At 34.0% G+C, this 19,130-nt stretch overlaps 1 protein-coding gene across 6 annotated transcripts; it reads left to right on the forward strand.

Annotated features, from left to right (window-relative positions):
* The first annotated feature begins 1,470 nt into the window (after window positions 1–1,470).
* Zfand1 (zinc finger AN1-type containing 1) lies at window positions 1,471–18,134 on the forward strand. Of its 6 annotated transcripts, none has more exons than XM_005336000.5 (8): window positions 1,471–1,621; window positions 3,583–3,625; window positions 4,768–4,807; window positions 6,920–7,047; window positions 7,135–7,226; window positions 7,970–8,091; window positions 16,765–16,920; window positions 17,012–18,134. In XM_005336000.5, the coding sequence occupies exons 1-8, from the start codon at window positions 1,567–1,569 to the stop codon at window positions 17,180–17,182; spliced, it is 807 nt and encodes a 268-aa protein (XP_005336057.2). In that variant the 5' UTR covers window positions 1,471–1,566; the 3' UTR covers window positions 17,183–18,134. The 6 variants fall into 6 exon arrangements, with proteins under 6 accessions (XP_005336057.2, XP_040149837.2, XP_040149835.2 ...); XM_040293903.2 differs by lacking the exon at window positions 4,768–4,807 and adding an exon at window positions 1,801–1,930 and having other exon boundaries at window positions 1,480–1,621; XM_040293902.2 differs by lacking the exon at window positions 1,471–1,621 and adding an exon at window positions 1,801–1,930.
* Window positions 18,135–19,130: the final 996 nt, after the last annotated feature.

Genomic DNA, 19,130 nt, shown 5'->3' on the forward strand with positions numbered 1-19,130 from the left:
AAATAATAACATTTGAATGTGACTTTCAAGGATAGGCAGAAATTTGATTTGTAAAGACAGCGAAAGGACACTTTAAAGCAAAGGGAATAGCACAAAGACACAGAGTAAAGCATTTGGGGATTGGAATAGGAAACATGTAGTAACTAAAGTTGACCAGTGCATAAAACATCCATAAAACATCTAAGGTTTTTTTTTTTTACTCATTCATTCAATAAATATTTATTTTATGTCTGACAGGCTCAGGGCAATTACAATATGATGGACAGAAAAAAAATACATGATCTCTGTCTTCTTGAAGCTAACAGCTTTGAAAAAGATGCAAAATGAGTTGTATAACAGCAAGGTTTGTTCCAGTCAGGGAGAACAAGGAATTTCTCTCTCTCTCTCTCTCTCTCTCTCTCTCTCTCTCTTTCTCTTTCTCTTTATTTGTTTGGTACTAGGGATTTAATTTAATTCAGGGTCACTCAACCACTGATTTACATCCCCAGCCCTATTTTGTATTTTATTTAGAGACAGGGTCTCACTGAGTTACTCAGCGCCTTGGCCTTGCTGAGCTCAGCTAGCTTTGAACTCAGGATCCCCCTGCCTCAGCCTCCAGTGTCTCTGGGATTACAGGCGTGGGCCACTGGGCCGGGCTAAGAATTTCTTAAGCAAAAAGCTAATTGAGTGGGGTTCAGTGGTGCACACCTGTAATCCCAGCAACTCCGGAGGCTAAAGCAGAAGGATCCCAAGCAAGCACTGGATGCTTTTCCAGATCCTGTCAGGAGTATAATGGTCACTCCACTCTGCGTGGTGTCTGATGTCATGTTAGTGGAATGGCATTCTTTTTACCCCACCTAGTAAAGCCTTTGAGGTGGCTCATCAGGCACACAACTCCCTTACTTCCCAATGGAATCCTCCTAACTCTCGGGTTGTCATGTTAAATGAATGTGTGCTGAAGAAACCAAGGAAGCCAACACACTGGAGACCTCAGGAAAAAAATCTCCCATTTGAATTAAAAAAAAAAAAAAAAAGACAAGAGAAAGAACCTTTACTTCTTAAAAGGCCTAGTGACTCCATTATCAGGGGCATTTACTTCAAATCATATATCAAGACAGTGTGACAGGATAAGTCAGGAGCTGCATAATCAGTGTCCCTTTCACTTGATTCTTGAAATGTTTTGTCCCAGGAACTGGGCTGGTTCCTGGGGTCTTATTAATTAAAAAAAAAAAAAAAAAAGTGGCGACCTGTACAAGCCACTTTCTCCTTATGAGAGTGTCCCAGATCCTAGTGGTGGCACCGTCAAAACACCGCCACCGCCTGCAAAATCCCAGAACTGCGGCTGAGCTTTCGGTAGGAACCGGGCGAAGAGAACTTCCGCTCCAAGAACTCAGAAGGCTCCTCCCTTTACTCGGTGCCGCCTGGGTGCACGCCTAGATGGCCAGGATGCCGGCAGCTTCCGGTGTTCGCCCGTCCCTCACCTGCAGGCTCCGCCCCCGGGAGCTCCACGCTCCCAGCAGGCGCCGCGAGCGAAACATTGCCCTGCCCCGCTGTAGTTCCGCCTATCGCCTGGTGGGCGCTGCAAACATGGCGGAGTTGGACATCGGGCAGCATTGTCAGGTGGAGCACTGCCGGCAGCGAGGTGACCCGGGAGTCCCCATTCCCCGGCAGCGGTAGATCCAGGCTCTGCTTTGGCGCCACGGATGCGTGGCGGCGGGTGAGGGGAGGCCGCAGAGCTGGCTGAGGAGCGGGCGGGTGCGTTCCTGCTTAGTGGGCAGTGAGATGTATTGGTGCTAATTGTTGTTCCTGTGTCTTGGGAAGAAATTTGCGGTCTCCATGCAGAGTTCACTATGATTTTCCAGTGCGTTTTCTCCAAGAAGTCCGAGAGTACACTGCTGGCTCGCGGAGCGCCCTCTCCTTTCTGCTTAGCGCCAGGAGCTAGGATGCTTAGGTGGGAACACTCAAGTTCCCCTCTGACCTTGGCCCTTGCGACCTATACGAACCACTTTCCCAGCCTTTGTATTTACTTACATGTCAAACGAAGGACTTGGGCGAGATGAGCATGTGGGAGAAGACTTTTGTCATGTTTTAAAAGAGCTCCTTATCTTCAAACTATTCCATCTGCTGATTATATTCTCTATGCTAGATCATTCTTTGATTCTGATTATCATTGAACAAAGCTTTGGTTTTGGAGCTGAAAGCATTGGTTTTGGTGTATCTAATGTTTACTTTGTTATAAAAAGTCTCAAAATAACAAATATGTACAATCTTTCATATTGAAAACATAACTAAAGTTTGTAGAATATTATGTGCTGTACTTTCTTTCTCTTATTGACAAATGTATCCATAATTTCTTGGTTTGAAACCAAATCTTAGAATATTGTAATAACAATAGTGACAGTTCATCAAGCCCATTTCTCCGGTGAGGGAAGAATTATCAGGCCCTTTTATTCCAAAAGTATAATGATCCAAGGGTCCCTTTTGGTTGCAGTAAAACCTCTTTCCATTTGGAATGAAAATACCTGTAGAATAAGATCTTTTCAAGGCATTTGTAGCTTTCTCTAAAGAAGGACTCAGTAGTACCTTCTGATTTTCACTTTTTAAAAGTAGTGAGCTTGGATATATCCAGCTTCACTTGGCTGTATAATGTAATATGAGAAAATATTAAAAATTTAGAAAGTGATTCATTGAATCTAGTAATTAACTGTTAGTTGCCATTTTTGAGAATGGATACTTTCATGTACTTTCCAAAAGTTCAGTTCAGTTCTTGTTATTTGGTCCTGGTGTACTTGTTCCTCACCAACAAAGAAACAATTCAGCAATTAATTTTAAAGTATCAGTACATTTATTGAATTTCTGGAATCTCACTGAGAGCATCTCCACCCAGTTACTACAATATTTTTTAGAGTTGAGCATAGGCAAAGGAAGCTAATTATTATATTGCTCTTATTAATTTTAGTTACTGCATTACTATTCTGACCTTTCACGTTTATCTCATTTGGTTTTTACAATTACCTTGTGGAGTGAGTGTGGCATATAGCATAGATCCAGATGTAGATGCGTACGCATATGCACATACACATGTGTACATATACAAATATTATATACTTATATTTTGTATATAAATTCTATTTACCTGTTTATATTTACCTAATAATAGAGCTTTTGTTTTTGTGTATGTAGAGACATAGAGACATGCACATGTACACTATATCATGTGTGTATACATATATGTCTCCAAAGCTATTCTACTTAATGTTACTAGATCAGTAAACAGTGAATCAGAATTAAAGTCCAGATATTTTACTCCAAATGAGGAATTTTTGCAGTATACAATCCTCAAAAACTGCATCTAGTAAATCTTGGAAACAAAACAAAAAAGATAAATGCCACAGATTTCATTCTTCTGTTAATTCTTTTTTTTTTCATTTATTAAAATTGTGATGACCTCTGTTTAGCAGTGATTATGTAGTGACTTGCAACACTAGTATATTAATAATTTTAAAAATGTTCTATAGAAAATGAATACTTTGATGCTATGTAAGAAAACTAAATAAAAATTGGATACTGATCAGAACCTACAACATTTTCCCCCAATTTTAGATTTTCTTCCATTTGTATGTGATGGTTGTTCAGGAATATTTTGGTAAGTTGTTCTTATGCAGGATTTGGGAGTAATTTTTGTATTTGTAATATGCTTTATTTCTAAAAAATATAACGATTTAAAATAATTGTTTCTTTAACCATTGATACTTGATATTCAATATATTAATCACTTGAGAAAGACTGACTAATTATTAACTACTTACACCTATGTATGGTTAACCTGTCAACTTCCAGAATTGAGGTTATATATGTGAATTTTATATAAAATAATATATTTGTATCTTTAAATTGCAAGGAGGAAATAATACGTAAATACAAAGAATATGGAAAGCAATCCAGTTATGGTTATCACTATTATTTATTTATTTAGTGCCAGGGATTGAACCCAGGGATGCTTAACCACGAGCCACATCCCCAGCCCTTTTAATATTTTATTTAGAAACAGGGTCTTGTTGAGTTGCTCAGGGCCTTGCTAAGTTGCTGAGGTTGGCTCTGAACTCATGATCCTCTGTTTCCCGACTTGCTGGGATTACAGGCATGTGCCACTACACCCAGCTATATTACTATTTATTTTAAAAAATAAGAGGAAAAGAACTCAACTATCATTTTTTTAAAATGGGCATTACATGTCATTTCAACATATCACATGTATAGTGAAACCCAAAAACTAACCAAGAATTTTGGAAAATGTATTTTTTTTTACAATTAATTTTTTTAAATTTTAAGTATTGTATTTATGAAATAGAACACAGGGGGGAAAAGCATATTTAGAATATAATTCAGGAAGAATTATAGGTAAATAAAAGTTGTATGTATATTTAAATTATTCAGAAATAGAGCCAAATGTGGTAGTACATGCCTGTTTATCCCAGCAACTTGGGAGACTGAGGCAGAAAGATTACAAGTTTGGAACCAGCCTGGACAATCTAGTGTGACTCTGTCTTGAAATGAATGAATGAATAAATGAATAAATAAATAAATAGCTGAGGATATAGCTTAGTGGTAGAGTACCACTGGGTTCAATCCCTAGTGCTGCCCCAAAAAAGACAGTACTCCTTTACATTTCACTATTGATGGTCCTTACTAATTTAAAACCATTAAAATGTCTCACATTGCTGTAGTTATCTTAAGTGTTTTATTTGATTGCATTTAATTAAACACTACTTTTTAAAATTATTTAAGCCTTGAACACAGAAGCAAAGAGTCACATGGTTGTCCTGAGGTATGTTAATTTTCTCCAATTTAATGAAACATGTTTGTAACCATCCACTTTCATTCAGAATTTGATTAGATTTAAAGCCAGTCAGTACCCTACAGATTAAAGTTTGGCAGACTGAACTGAATATGTAAAGAAGCTTTTGCTTCATTTTTATTTTTATTTTTTTCTGATTTAAAGAAAAATTGTTCTACATGGTATTTATAAATTTTTATCCTCATATGACTTTTATTCCTTGACATTTCTGTTTAGGTAGTCCACTTACAACATTAGGTTTTCTATTTATAAATATACCTTGAAATTAATATTCTCAGTATATAGTCTTTCCAGTTCGTTGTTTCCTTCATTATTCATTTTCACTGGTATTTTGTAGTAGAACCCTTTGGTAGTAAATTGTTTGGGCTCTATCAGCTTTCATACACCAGGAACAAACTTTTTATCCAGCAGAATCCCTACCTTAATTCTGAACAAGTTAATGGACTAAGGAAGGGCTGGCAGATACAAATGAAAAAACCCTTGTTATTTAGTTGAATGAAGAAGCTTAATATAGAGACATTTGGGTCTGCAAAGGAAATCTAGAATTAGGTAGATTTGCTCACCATTCACAGCAGCACTGGACCAAATTAGGCTTCCTCACTAGAAACAGATGAATTCCATTTTGAAAAAGAGAAAGCTAGGACTACCACGTTTAGTATAATCTTCAATTTTGCAGTCAGATAAGTTGTTCCACGTTCCTATGGACAAAGAAAGATGGGGAGTTAGACTGAATTCACACCATTTAGAAAAACAACATTTGTCTTTAATACTTTTCAGTTAACATTTATTCTTACCCACCATTTATCAAGTACATTTCCAAGGTTTCCAAGGATTTTTTCATGTGCTCTTTCAATTATAGAAAAATAAAATTACATGAACTTAAGTCAAAATGTGAACTTTTAGGGACTTGGGATTGTAGCTCAGTGGTAGAGCACTTGCCTAGCATGTGTGAGACTCTGGATTCCATCCCTTAGTGCCCATCCCTGCAAAAATCCGAACCTTTAAAGTTTAAAATCAGAGTTTTTAAAGCTTAAGTAATCTGTATAATGAGGAAAATAAAAATTATCTAATATGTCAGTTTTCTGTAGGATTAATTGGAAGGAAATACTCCTTTAGAGTTTATAGTAAAATTTATTAATGTTTCTAATGCAGCTCACAAATCTGTCCTATGCTTTTTTTTAAAAGGGTATCATTTTATTTCTGTGAGTCTCACTCAAATTATTGGATTTTATTAAATAAATATTGAAATAAATTAATTTTATCATTAGATTACTGCAACAAATTTGGAAGGATATTTAAGAAGTAAATTGCAACAAAAATGTACAACATGAATGTAAAAGAATTTCTTTAGGCTGTATAGTATTCACACAATTCCCTAAATTTACTCAACTCTATAAATTAGGTTACTTTAATGCCAAACAGCCTGGCTTGTCTGGATTTTCTTTTTTTAATTCTTACCAAAATCTTGTCTTCACCTGATATAATATTTTTTGACAATCTAAAATATAGCATAGAAAATAGTATATGATTATAAAATTATGTCTAGCCATTTGTCTCATGGGTAAATAGGTGATTTTTAAGTAGTCTGTTCCCTAAGTTAACTGTTTAGTTCCCCAAAACTTGTATAGAAAGTATTTATGACTTGCCAGTTAAGGATTGACAAGATGATCACCTGAACATATTATGGGGGCATTTGTATGAGGGACTTTTTTGAAATAGAAGATTAAAATTGCAAAGAATAACTGAACAGTCATTTTAAATTCGAAGATAAATATACCATAGTAGGAAAATTATGAAAATAGAAAATTCAACACTGTAATAATTTCCCTTTTTTTTTTTTTTTTATGGTGCTGGGGATTGGACCCAGGGCCTTGTGCATGTGAGGCAAGCACTCTACCAACTGAGCTATATCCCCAACCCCAGTAATCATTTTTTAAACAATCATTATATTTTTATGTGAGAGTATATAAGTTGATATAATGAGTTAAAACCAAAATGATGTGAATTCTGCCTTCTAAAATGGATTTGCATATATACTTTAAATGTTGAGGATAATGCCATTTCCCCCTTTTACATTCTCAGGTAACTATAATCAATGAGAGACTGAAGACTGATAAACATAAATCTTACCCATGTTCATTCAAGAATTGTGTTGAAAAAGAGCTTGTGGCAGTTATATGTCCTTACTGTGAGAAGAATTTTTGCCTGAGGTATTTACTTAGACCATTCAAGCTTTGTATATCTGTTTAAGTTGTATACAAATACATGTGCTAGTGAAACTCTTCTGTTGTTCATAGACATCGCCATCAGTCAGATCATGAGTGTGAAAAACTGGAAATCCAAAAGCCCCGAATGGCTAACACTCAGAAACTTGTTAAAGACATTATTGGTAGGTATCTAGAAAACTTGTACTATTGATTTTTTTGTTTCTTTATTCTCTGTTAGTTCCAGAGCTCCTGCCTCTTATTTCTGCTTACCATTTATTGAATGTATCATTAACGGCTCCAATGGTAATAACTTGTATTTTGAGGACATTCTTGCAATACTATTTCTTTCAAGGCCTACCTGACCAAATCTGGAAGCTATTTGAAAGTACCACACAAGATGGTCTTCTTGCTGGGCTGCCCATCAGATCAGCTGGTTAACCATCCTGGCTAGATTTGGTTGGTATTCATGAGGTTGACATAGTTGTTTGCTTTCTCTTAAGAGCAAACTCTAATAAGCCTGTTTGGCTGTGTTATAAATGCTGCTAAGATACCAAGAAAGAATAGATCTGTGACTTAGATTTGTTATCTCTGCCAATATGTTAGTTCAGCAGAATTTTCATTTTGTGTTAAGGATAGTACCTGTATTAAAATCTTCTATAATAAAATCCTGAACTTTTTTGTAGAAGCATTAGTGACTGCTTTAGATTAAACAGGCTAAGTTGGAAACAGTGAAATTTTTTGATGTGGAGATTGGTTGATCAACCTCAGTGATACTTTTCCATTAGTCATATATAGTGCCTGAATCTCTATAGTATGCAATTTGTATATGTTTTAGGGCCATAATGAATAAATGCCTTAAAATAAAACTCTGGAAATGTAATGTAAAAGTTCTTATGTGTTTACATGCTTAACATTTATTTCTTAGATTCCAAGACAGGAGAGACAGCAAGTAAACGACGGAAAGGTGCCAAAAATAGTGAAACAGCTGCAAAGGTTGCATTGATGAAGTTAAAGATGCATGCTGATGGGGACAAGTCATTGCCACAGGTTAGTCTTAGAAATCTGGAGAAACAAAGGTGTTCTAAATATAGTTGAAGTCTCCTTTTTATTCCTCCGTCCCATGAAGTAACAATTAACCTGCATCTGATATGTATCATTTTTAATATTACATGGTATATGATATGCATCAATAATATGTGTTTTATGAGTTTTTTCACTTATAAAAATGACAGTGAACCATATAAATCCTCCAACTTTCCCCCACCTTTTGGCATCATATTTTTAAAACTTATCCATGCCAATACTTTTAGATTAGTTCTAGTTCATCTGGTAGCTGCATGTTAATTCCATCATGTGAATATACTCCAAGTTATCTATTCTTTTATTAATAAAATTCAGACTTTTCCAGTCTTTTGCTATATAATTGTTATACAGTCTTTTGCTATATAAATTGTTATCCCTTATGTATGTGTGGTAGAGTTTCCATAGGTAGTTGGACATTATCAATTTCCTATTGTCTGTGATTGTACTGATTTGTCTCCTTCCAAAAGCACTTGCAATTGTATCCATTCCTGGCCATTATTCTTTCAGAATTACTTTGTCCTGTTCTGCAAAATTGCATTTTTTTTGGTAGTGCTGAGGATTGAACCCAAGGCCTTGTGTATGCAAGGCAAGCATTCTATCAACTGAGCTGTATCCCTAGCCCCTGAAACTTCAATCTTCATAGAAATTATGCTGCTTTTTGTGTGTGTGTGTATGTGTGTGTGTGGTGCTGTGGATTGAACCCAGGGCCTTGTGCATGCGAGTCAAGCACTCTTTAACACCTGAGCTATATCCCCCAACCCTCAGGTGTTCTTTATATGTGTAAACAACATTCTGTAATACTTACCTTATTTTTTATCTTTTCTTAGGTTTATGCTTACATTCTTTATCATTTTGGTTGTCATCACAAATACCTTTTTTAAAGTCACATTTTTCTGTCTTTGCAGGTTATTTATTATATGTTGGCCTTGTATGCAGCAAATAAATTCTGAATGGTTCCTATACTTTGTAGATTTTTTGAAATGTCTTCTGTGCAGTCATATCTTCTTCAAATATCAGTTTCTGTGGGATGTTTTTCCCCAAATTTTCTTTCCTGTAACTCCTTCTTTTTGTTATTATTATTTGTCCTTGTGCTGAGAGCTCCACAAAAATGTTGATAGTATGGATGGTAGCAGGCATTTGTCATTCATCTAACTTTAATGCAAATACTTCTAAAGTTTCATCAAATATTATATTTTCTATAGCCTTTATCAACCTAACAGTATTTGTTTCTCTTGCTAGTTTGCTAGGAATTCATATCATAAATGGGTATTAAAATTTACTGTTAAGTTTTTTTTATTGTATCTTATAAGATGATCATCTTTTTTTCTCCTTACTACAATAAAAAATTATAGTAATTGATCTTTTTCATTTTTAAACCAGCCATATATTCCAGGATAAACCACTTGACTCTAGTAGATGATTATTTTAAAATGCATTGGTACATTGATTTGCTAATATATTCTTAATAACATTAGTAATAAAAGTATATTCATAAAATTAGTTGAGCAGCTTTCCCTCTTCTACACTTTGAGATAGTTGTAGAGAATATAGTGATTATAACATTCAGTTTTTATAACCTTTAAATCTAATATTTTTTTCCAGTATCTTTTTATTTGTTCTTTTTAGATATATATGACAGTAAAATGTGTTTTGACATATTATACATACATGGAGTGTAATTTATTCTAATTAGGATCCCATTCTTGTGGTTGTACATGATGTGGAATTAACACTTGTCATGTATTCATATATGAACATAGGAAAGTTATATCTGATTTCTTCTACTGTCTTTTCTATTTCCATACCCCTTCCCTTCTCTTCATTCCCCTTTGTCTAATCCAATGAACTTCTATTCTTCCCTCCTCATCCAGTCTAATATTTTTTAAGAGGAGAATTTTAAATACTGTTCTACTTCATTAGATAATTCTTGGCTTATTTGGTGAATCCAGTTCTTCTGAAGTCAGTTTTGGTAAGCAGTATTTTTCTAGAGAATTCTTATTAGCTGTAGATTTTCTAGTTTATTGTTACAAAAGTGTTCAAGTTATTCTCTTATGAAGCCAAATCTCAATTGTGTCTTTTGTTATTCCATATTCCATTTCATTAATATTTTTCATTTGTACTTTTATTTATTTCTCCCTTAAATAATCTTGCTAGGGTTTTTTGTTTTGTTTTGTTTTTGTTGTTTTTTTTTTTCATCTTTTCAAAGAACCATGTTTTGGTTTTATTCACCTATATTATTTCTTTGTCTAGTATTCTACTAATTTCTGCTCAGACATTATTTCCTTGTCTTTACTGTGTTTAGATTTTTGTCTGACATTCTTTTCCCAAGTTCTCAAATGAAATGGTCAGCTTATTTATGTTCAGCGTAGTTGTTTGGGTGTATTTTTTTTTTATATCTTTATTTGTATACAATTTCAAACACAGAAAAGTTACAAGAATAGTACAAAGAATTTTTCATATCCTTTACCCAAATGCAACAGTTATTTACGTTTTTCTCTGTTTGCTATAACATTTGTATTCTCTTTGTTTGTGTGTGCACAAGTGTGTTAATTTTATGTCTACTTGATCTGTCAGTTTCTTAGACAAGTGTGTTAATGAAATCTTCAACCATGGAGATTCTTCTTGTAATTTTAATGGTTTCCTGAGTTGTGTTTATCAGGTGTATGGAATTTCTTCATTGTATTTTTTTGATGAATTTTGCCTTAAATTCTATTTTTACTTATAATAATATATTTTTATTAGTTTTATTTTAGTGAACATTTAACTATTATGTCGTTTTTCATTCTTTTATATTCAACTTTTCTGTGTTGTTTTATTTTAGGGTGTATCTTGTAAGCAGCATATAGCTGGAGTTTGTTTTTTTAATCCAGTTTGATAGTATCTCTTTTATAGGTGAGTTAAATACATTTTATTTATTGTGATCACTGATGCATTTGAAAATATTTCTTCCATCTTGTGTTTTCTGCTTATTCTTATAATTCCTTCTGTCTTTCCCATCTTCTTTTTTCTTATTTAAATTTTCTATATTCCCTTACTTTCTACTGGTTTAGAAATCATTGATTATAGTTTTCTAATTTTTGTGGTTATCCTTAATAGTGTCATTTACAAAAATTTATTAGATGTTTTTATAATTACAAAGGTAGTCCATACTTTTATAGTATACCTGTTGAGAGAGTGTATATTTAAAAACTAAATATACCTCCTATGTCCCTCGTCCATTTCCAAGCCCCTCAATCAGTGATTCTCAACTAAGGATGATTTCTCCTTCTGGGGGACATTTGACAATGGAGACATTTTTGGTTGTCACAACTGGGGCTGTGGTGCTACTGATATCTAATGGATAGAGGCCAGGGATGCTACTAAACATCCTACAATTCAAAGGACTGTGCTCACAATAGAGTTTTCTGGGCCAATATATCAGTACTGGTCTGGAGGGAGTTAGAGTTCTTACTAAGCTTATGCTAAGTAAATTTGGTCCCCACCACTGCAAAGAATAAATGTCAGTATTGTAAAGTTGAGAATACCTATCTTAAAGCATCCAGTAATATCATTCACATTATTTTTCAATTCTTTCAATACTTAGAATAATAGTTAAAATTTAAACATCACCTAACTTTGTTCTAAGCACTATTGTAACATGTTTCATCCTTACAGCAAGCCAGTGAGGTATACATTATTTCAGATGAGAAAACTGAGGCACAAAAGGGTTAAGTAACTTGCTAGTGACATACCTAGTAAGAGAACTGTGAATTAAAACAAGCCAATTTGGCTTCAGAGCCTCTTTTCTTACATCCTTAATATATTATGGAGCATTCTACAAATCTATAGATGTAATTTTTCTGCTTACTATTAATGTTTTTGTATGTGTGTACAAATATAAATATATAGATATATTGGTGTATGTGTTCTCATACACACATTTCATAGGTAATATGTATGTACACACATGTGTACACATACACATGCATATATATATATAATGCACACATTTCTTTGTACATACATATATATTTATACATGTGTGATTTTGATTTTACACAAAATGAAATGTACTCTACTTATGTATGCAATAACTTGAAGAGTGTTTTTTGATCATTATTTTACAAAAATGACATGTACTCATTTGGTCAGCATAGTTTTTGAACACCTGTTATATATGAGACCTTGGGGATACAGCAGTGAATAAAATAAAGTCTCTGCTCTTATGACATTTATATGCTATTGAATCTGATATTGTCATGTGTATGTATAATACACATACACACACGTCTGGTGTATGGTGCTGAAGTCTATAAATAAAATTAAAGAAGTTCTCCTTTGGTGCCACCTGTAATCCCAGTGGCTTGGATGGCTAAGGCAGGAGGATCACAAGTTCAAAGTCAGCCTCAGCAACTTATCGAGGGCCTATATAACTCAGTGAGATCCTGTCTCTAAATAAAATACAAAAGGGCAGGGGAAAGGGCTCAGTGGCAATGCATTTTTTTCTCTACATACACTACTCATTATTGCCTATTAAAGATTCCTCAAGGGCACAAGTATGGCTCTTGGCTCTCCATCATTTTCTTTAAAAGCTGTATCATAGTCCATAATGTGGATACACTGTAACTTATTTTGCCATTTTCCTATTGATGTGCATTCATGTTGTTTCTAGTTTCCTCCACTATTTTAAGTATCAATCTGATACTTTTATATTTGTAATGATGTTTTCTAATGATGTTTTTCCTACACCAAAGGTTATATATATTTTAAAATCTAATAAATATTGGCAAACAACTCTACAGAGGAGTTGTAACAATTCATATTTCTACCAACAGTAATTATAATAACAAACCTTTACTGACTATACCAAGCATTATTTTGTGACTCTGGATTTTTTTTTCCTCTCTCACTATTCTTCATTTCATACAGTAATCTAAATGAAGTTAAGTATTGTTTAAGAATCACTCAGAAATCCCAGCAGCTCAGATGGGGAGTCAGGAGGATCACAAGTTTGAAGCCAGCCTTAAAATAAAATTTTAACAGTACTGCAAAAAAGAAAAGGAAAATCAAGAAAAGAATTACTCAGTTACAGCCTGCCCTCCTAACCAGTTCAGTATGTTCCACTTGTCACTCTTACATGAGAATACCTCTCTCCTGTGATTTCCACTAGCTGTTATCACTCTTTTTAAGTAAAGTTTTCTAGTTTGTTGGCTATAAAATGATAGCTCATGATGGCTGTAATAATCAATCTACTTTGCAAACTTTCTTTGAAATCAGGTATATTGATTTCACTATGCTTCTCATTGATATAATATTTAAATTTTCTAGGATCTGTCTTTTTTAAATATTTTTACATTAGTCTTTAATCAATCTGATTTTGTTATTGTAGATGTTATGAGCTATGGGCTCAATTTTATTTTCATTCAGTCAGTTAGCTAGTTTTACATCACTGATATTAAATAGTCATTTTTTTTCCTATTGAATTGAAATACCAAAATATCACCTTCATGGTAAATTAACATTCTACATATACAGAATTATTTTTTACTTTCCAAGCTATTTCACCATCTATCTGTTCTTTTCTCATGTTAATACCTAATAGTAGCTTCATAGACTGTTTTATATCTGTAACCTAAGTCCTGTCTCTATTTTTTTCTAAGAAATATTTTAGCATTTATTCATTCATATGAACTTTAAAATTACTATATCCAAATTTTTAAAAATATCTCAGGATTTTCAATACTATAACTCTGGGATATAATTGCAAATGATAGGCTTCAGCATATACTGTTTAAAAATATTTTAAGAGACAGGGATAATACAACATGGTCTTAGAAATATGTCTTCCTATCTCCTCCCTTTCCCACAAGGATTCAAGTTGCTCTCACTTTTAGCTTGATTTGCTGTTAGACTTTCTCAACTCATACTCTTCATTGACCTCTGCCATCTGTTATTAGGGAAACATCTTTTTGCGGTTCATTCTTGTTGTATTTTGTAATTCTCTTTTTTTGATAGCTTTTAAGGTTTTTATCTGTGATATTCTCAAATATTGGTGCAGTGTTCCAGGTTTCAGTATATTTTAATTATCTGCCAGGCACCATGGCGCATGCCTGTAATCCCAGCAGCTCAACACACTAAGGATCACAAGTTCAAAGCCAGCCTGAGCAATGGCAAGATCCTAAGCAACTCAGTGAAATCCTGTCTCTAAATAAAATACAAAATAAGGCTGGGGTTGTGGCTTAGTGGTTGAGTGCCTCTGAGTTCAATCCCCAGTACTAAAAAAAAAAAAAAAAAAGAAATAATATATGTATTTTTAAATTATCCAACTGGACAGTTGAAATACATTTTTAATTTTTTCTCTTCACTTTTGAAAATTTATAGTCATTTTCTCTCTGGTTGTCACTTCACTGGTAGGTGTAGAGTCTCTGAAGTTCTTGTTCAACATGTTTTGGAGATTTATAATTTCTCTCTGTATGTCTTTATACTATATTCTGGCCGACTCTTGGTTAATACACTTTTTTATTGAGGAATGTAGAAATTTACCTTGTTTGAGTTTCTTACTTCAATAATCTTATTTTTGGTTTTCTGTTTGGATCATCATAACTTTTCCTGTTTCATTTCTACTTGTTTTGGTTTCACTACATTTTGTTCCTTTGCATATTATTTCTTTATTTAATGTCTTTTAAGTTCACTTATTTTCAATGGTCTAAAATAGCTGAACCTTGAATTTGTTTTAAAATTTCAGCTGATTGACTCTGTGTGTTCATCTTGAGTAAGAGAGTCTGTCTGTATTTCTCTCCCTCTCCTTACATGGTTAATCCCTGTCTAGCAATTTTGTGTTTTCTTCTTCCTGACCCACACTTCCAGAACCTCCATATCAAATCCATATTTGAGACTGGAAGTTTGTGCTTCTGCCCTACAGAGATTTTCAAAATTTTAAAGATGCATTTACTGAGCTTTGTTCACTGTCATTAGGTTATATCATGTTTTGCTGCCTTCAGAATGTTGATTTGTATAAGCGACAGCCCAGTTAAGATTTAGCAATCACTTCTTTAGCCTCCTTTCCTAGAGCCCAAGCCCCATTCCAGCCTTTGCTTTTAGCCAGTGAACCTGACCAGGGAGTTTTAGTTCTATTTCTATGCAACACCAGTATTTCCCATTCACCCTCATCTCAACTCTGAATGACCTCCTCCTTCCTTTTGGAGTATCATGACAACATGCATTTCATTTTTGATCCTCAGATATATTTATTTGTTTTCTTTCTTTATTTTTTTATAGTACTGCATATTGAACCCAGCAGTGCTCTACCACTGAGCTATATCCCCCAGCCCTTTGATTTTTCATTTTGAGACATGGTCTAACTAAATTGTCTAGGTTGGCCTCAAGCTTGCAATCCTCCTGCCTCAGCCTCCTGAATTGCTGGGATTGCAGGAGTTTGCCACAGTGCCCAACAAGGCTATATATTTATAGTTAATCTCATTTTATATTTATTCTCTTACTATTTTGTTTTGAAGCAGAGACTTTCTTTATGGACCACTGGAATTTCCAATGATTTCTTGTTTTTTTCTTTGAGTGCTTGTTATCTTACTAACACACTCCACTGATCTTCAGCAAATCTGAATTCCCTAGTGTTGAGATGGGAAGTGTTATTTAAAATACTTTCTCCAACAACATAGAGAAGCTCCAACTAATCAGTAAAGATCCTATTTTCTTTCCTTCATTTGCTAATTAAGCAAGAAAATAGAGTATAAGGAGGCAAGTAGTATATAGAATACTAGAGAAACCATCTCTGAATTCCTGTTTTATTAATAAATTTTTTCTGGGGTTTTATAGTTTAGTTTTTTGGTTTTAAGTTTCTTTGTTCTAAAAACTCCTACTGTCTCTAAAAATGTAGTAGTGGGGTCTTTTACACAAAAAGAAATGCTTCGTGTTCAAAGAATCCTTTACTTGCAAGTGGCTGAAACTTGACTCCCAAGTAGTACAAGTAAAATAAATTTGTTGCTGGGGACTGTGGCACACACCTGTAATTCCAGCAGCTTGGGAGGCCAAGGCAGGAGGATCACAAATTCAAAGCCAATCTTGGCAACTTAGCTTGATCTGTCTTAAAATAAAAAATTAGAAAGGGCTAGGGATATAGCTTAGTGGTTAAGCACCCCTGGGCTCAATCCCTGGTACCTCCCAAGAAACAGGAAAGAAAAAAATTTTTAGCCTTCTCATGTAACGGAGAGTTATGTATTATCTCATTGAGTGCCAAATTATGTTGAAAGAGTTCATCCATTTCATCCGTTTTCTTGATTTTTCTCTTTAAGGCTTCTTTTACCACATTGGTTCAGGAATGACTAAAGGAGTATGAGGACTCACCGCAGCAGCTCCATGTTTAAATCAGCAAATTAAAAAAAGAAGAACTCCCCCTATCCTCAGCTTTTGAACATAATATCTTAAGAAATAGAGCCCGATTGGCCTAAGTTATGCATAGATAGCCATGGCCATACCCATACAATTAGTTAGATTTGAAGCTACCATGATTTGTCTTCCCATTAAGAGTTAATTCATTAGAGGGTAATCCTCTAACCAGAGGAAGAGAAGAAAGGATATCACCAGACTAAAACATGTTTTACTTCATATATATAACCTGTGTTTTAACTTTTTATTTTACAGACAGAAAGAATTTACTTTCAGGTTTTCTTGCCTAAGGGGAGCAAAGAAAAAAGCAAACCCATGTTCTTTTGCCACAGATGGAGCATTGGAAAGGTCATAGACTTTGCAGCTTCTCTAGCCAATCTTAAAAATGACAATAACAAATCAACAGCTAAGGTAACATATGGTTATGATAAATTTTCTCTTAAAGTTTTAGGATAATCTATACAAGTGTATATTATAGCATGATTAATTTCTCTCTCAACAGAAATTAAGGCTATGTCACATTACTTCAGGAGAAGCCTTACCCTTGGATCATGCTTTGGAAACCTGGATTACTAAGGAGGATTGTCCTTTATATAATGGTGGAAATATTATTTTGGAATATCTTAGTGATGAAGAACAGTCTTTAAAAAATGTTGATTCTTATTTGGAATAGTCACTCAAGAATTCAAACCAGAAATCACAAGGAAAATTTTTATGTGCATGTTTAAGTCAATTTCTTTTACTATAGATACTTTTTTTTCAATTTTTAAAAGATGCTTTTTAATTTATTTCCATTCTGTCATAATTTATATTATCAGTTTTCTACTTAATTGGGGTTTTTATGTTTTAAATTTATGTGCTGATACTCAATTGTTAGCAATTTTTAAAAATTAGATTTATTAGTTTATACTGTAGAAACATCAGCAGAAGTGTGTTTCCCATTTGGTTAATGTCAGCTGTTGATTGGCTATGACACTGCTCCATCCCATCTTCACTCCAGAATCCAAGCTGAAGTAACAACCCCCTTTTTGGGACTTTGCCATTCTTATGGCAGAAGGAGATGGTATATATGAGGTCAGCTCTTAAAAGATTCTTGTGTTATTTTGGCTTTAAGAAGTCACATGCTTACGCCTAGTTTTATAGGGCCCAAAAGTACAGCTTTACTCTTTGCCTACATCATGATGTGTACATTGATGTGTGTACATGAATTATGTAGATTTAGAGATCACCTCATTCAGTCTCAGTCTTCTAAATTTTTGGATGAGGAATCTCAGACCTAAGAAGAGAAACTTGTTGCCTTGGTATCACCTATCTGCATTGGGGTATGTTTCTGATAACCTCCCCCATTGTTTGTATGAATGTATTACAAATGAGAGGGATGATGGAATAGCCCAACTTTATTATAGTCTCTGTACCATGGCAAAACACCTGCCACAAATAACTACACTTTGCCAACAAATTGAATTTAATGTTTCTAACTAATGTTTTCTGTTATGCTTAACAAAGTACTATTATGCAGAAGGAATATAAATTATTTCTATATGTTCTTTGTTTTCTATGCTAATTATCATGAACCTATACAGTGACTTTAACTTTAATTAAAACAATAAACAATGTTCATTTGGTCTACTGTGTTATTCATACTATTTTCATATGAAGGATGACAATAATTTTCAGCTTTTATCAGGAGCTTATGCATTTATCTATTAACATAATTATTTGAATACCTACTAAATGTAAGGATTGGTTTCTAATTGTCACAGTAAATACAATGAAGATATGTATGCAATCTTTTAATGGTAATACAAAGTAGGATAGCAAGTTGCAGATTAGTAGGCAGTATAGCCATGTTCCAACAGCTCTTTTATCAGAAACCATAAACCAGAGGAAGAAATAATCCTTAAATTAAAGGATTAATAACAGAAGGATACCAGAAAGTTGTAATGCAAACCAATACCTTAGTGTCTGTCATAATTACTTACACATAGTAGGTGGTCAGCCACATAAGTGAACTAAAACTAAATATGCCCCCCAAAAACAACTATTGAGAAGAGGGAAATAAGGCTATCAGGGATAGATACAAATCTAGGCAAAATAAAAAATGCTCCTATTAATGAATGAACAGAGAAAAAAAGACATCAGTAAGCATACGGGTGGTGAATTAGGTCAGGTCTCAGATGGTAGAACTATTGTGGAGGATGCATAGGTACCAGTATCCTCAGTACTAGGGACTGGTGGCTCCAGCACCATGTGAAGCCCTTTCCTGTTCTCTAAAGACAACCAGTGTGGGAAAGAAGGAATCTAGTTTTTCTAGCTCCCTATTTTCAATTTACTTAAGTTCAACTTTCTCAGACTTTTTGGTGAGAATTTTATACACCTGATATAATTTTAGTATTTCACTGTTCACATCTCACCCTAGTTTCTCTTCACTTGCTTACAGACAACTGAAAATCCACAAAGAAAAAAAGTGTTTTAAAATTAGGTAAATAGGTAAAATAATTCTGCAATACAAATAAGCTTCAGTTTAATCAGACAGCAAATTCACGTAAATGGGAGATTATCAGATCTTTTCTAGCTTTATCAGATATTGTACTCCACAGTTTTCAAATAAGAAGATTTGG

Source organism: Ictidomys tridecemlineatus, chromosome 7 (genome assembly GCF_052094955.1).
Source record: "Ictidomys tridecemlineatus isolate mIctTri1 chromosome 7, mIctTri1.hap1, whole genome shotgun sequence".
NCBI lineage: Eukaryota > Metazoa > Chordata > Mammalia > Rodentia > Sciuridae > Ictidomys > Ictidomys tridecemlineatus.

What these genes read in the sequence shown, in the direction of transcription:
- Zfand1 (XM_005336000.5), top strand. Translation starts at nt 1,567, where the DNA reads ATGGCGGAGTTGGACATCGGGCAGCATTGTCAGGTGGAGCACTGCCGG. An exon ending in GAGAAGAATTTTTGCCTGAG is followed by an intron (nt 7,048 to 7,134) that starts GTATTTACTTAG and finishes TGTTGTTCATAG; the next exon opens with ACATCGCCATCAGTCAGATC. An exon ending in ATAACAAATCAACAGCTAAG is followed by an intron (nt 16,921 to 17,011) that starts GTAACATATGGT and finishes CTCTCTCAACAG; the next exon opens with AAATTAAGGCTATGTCACAT.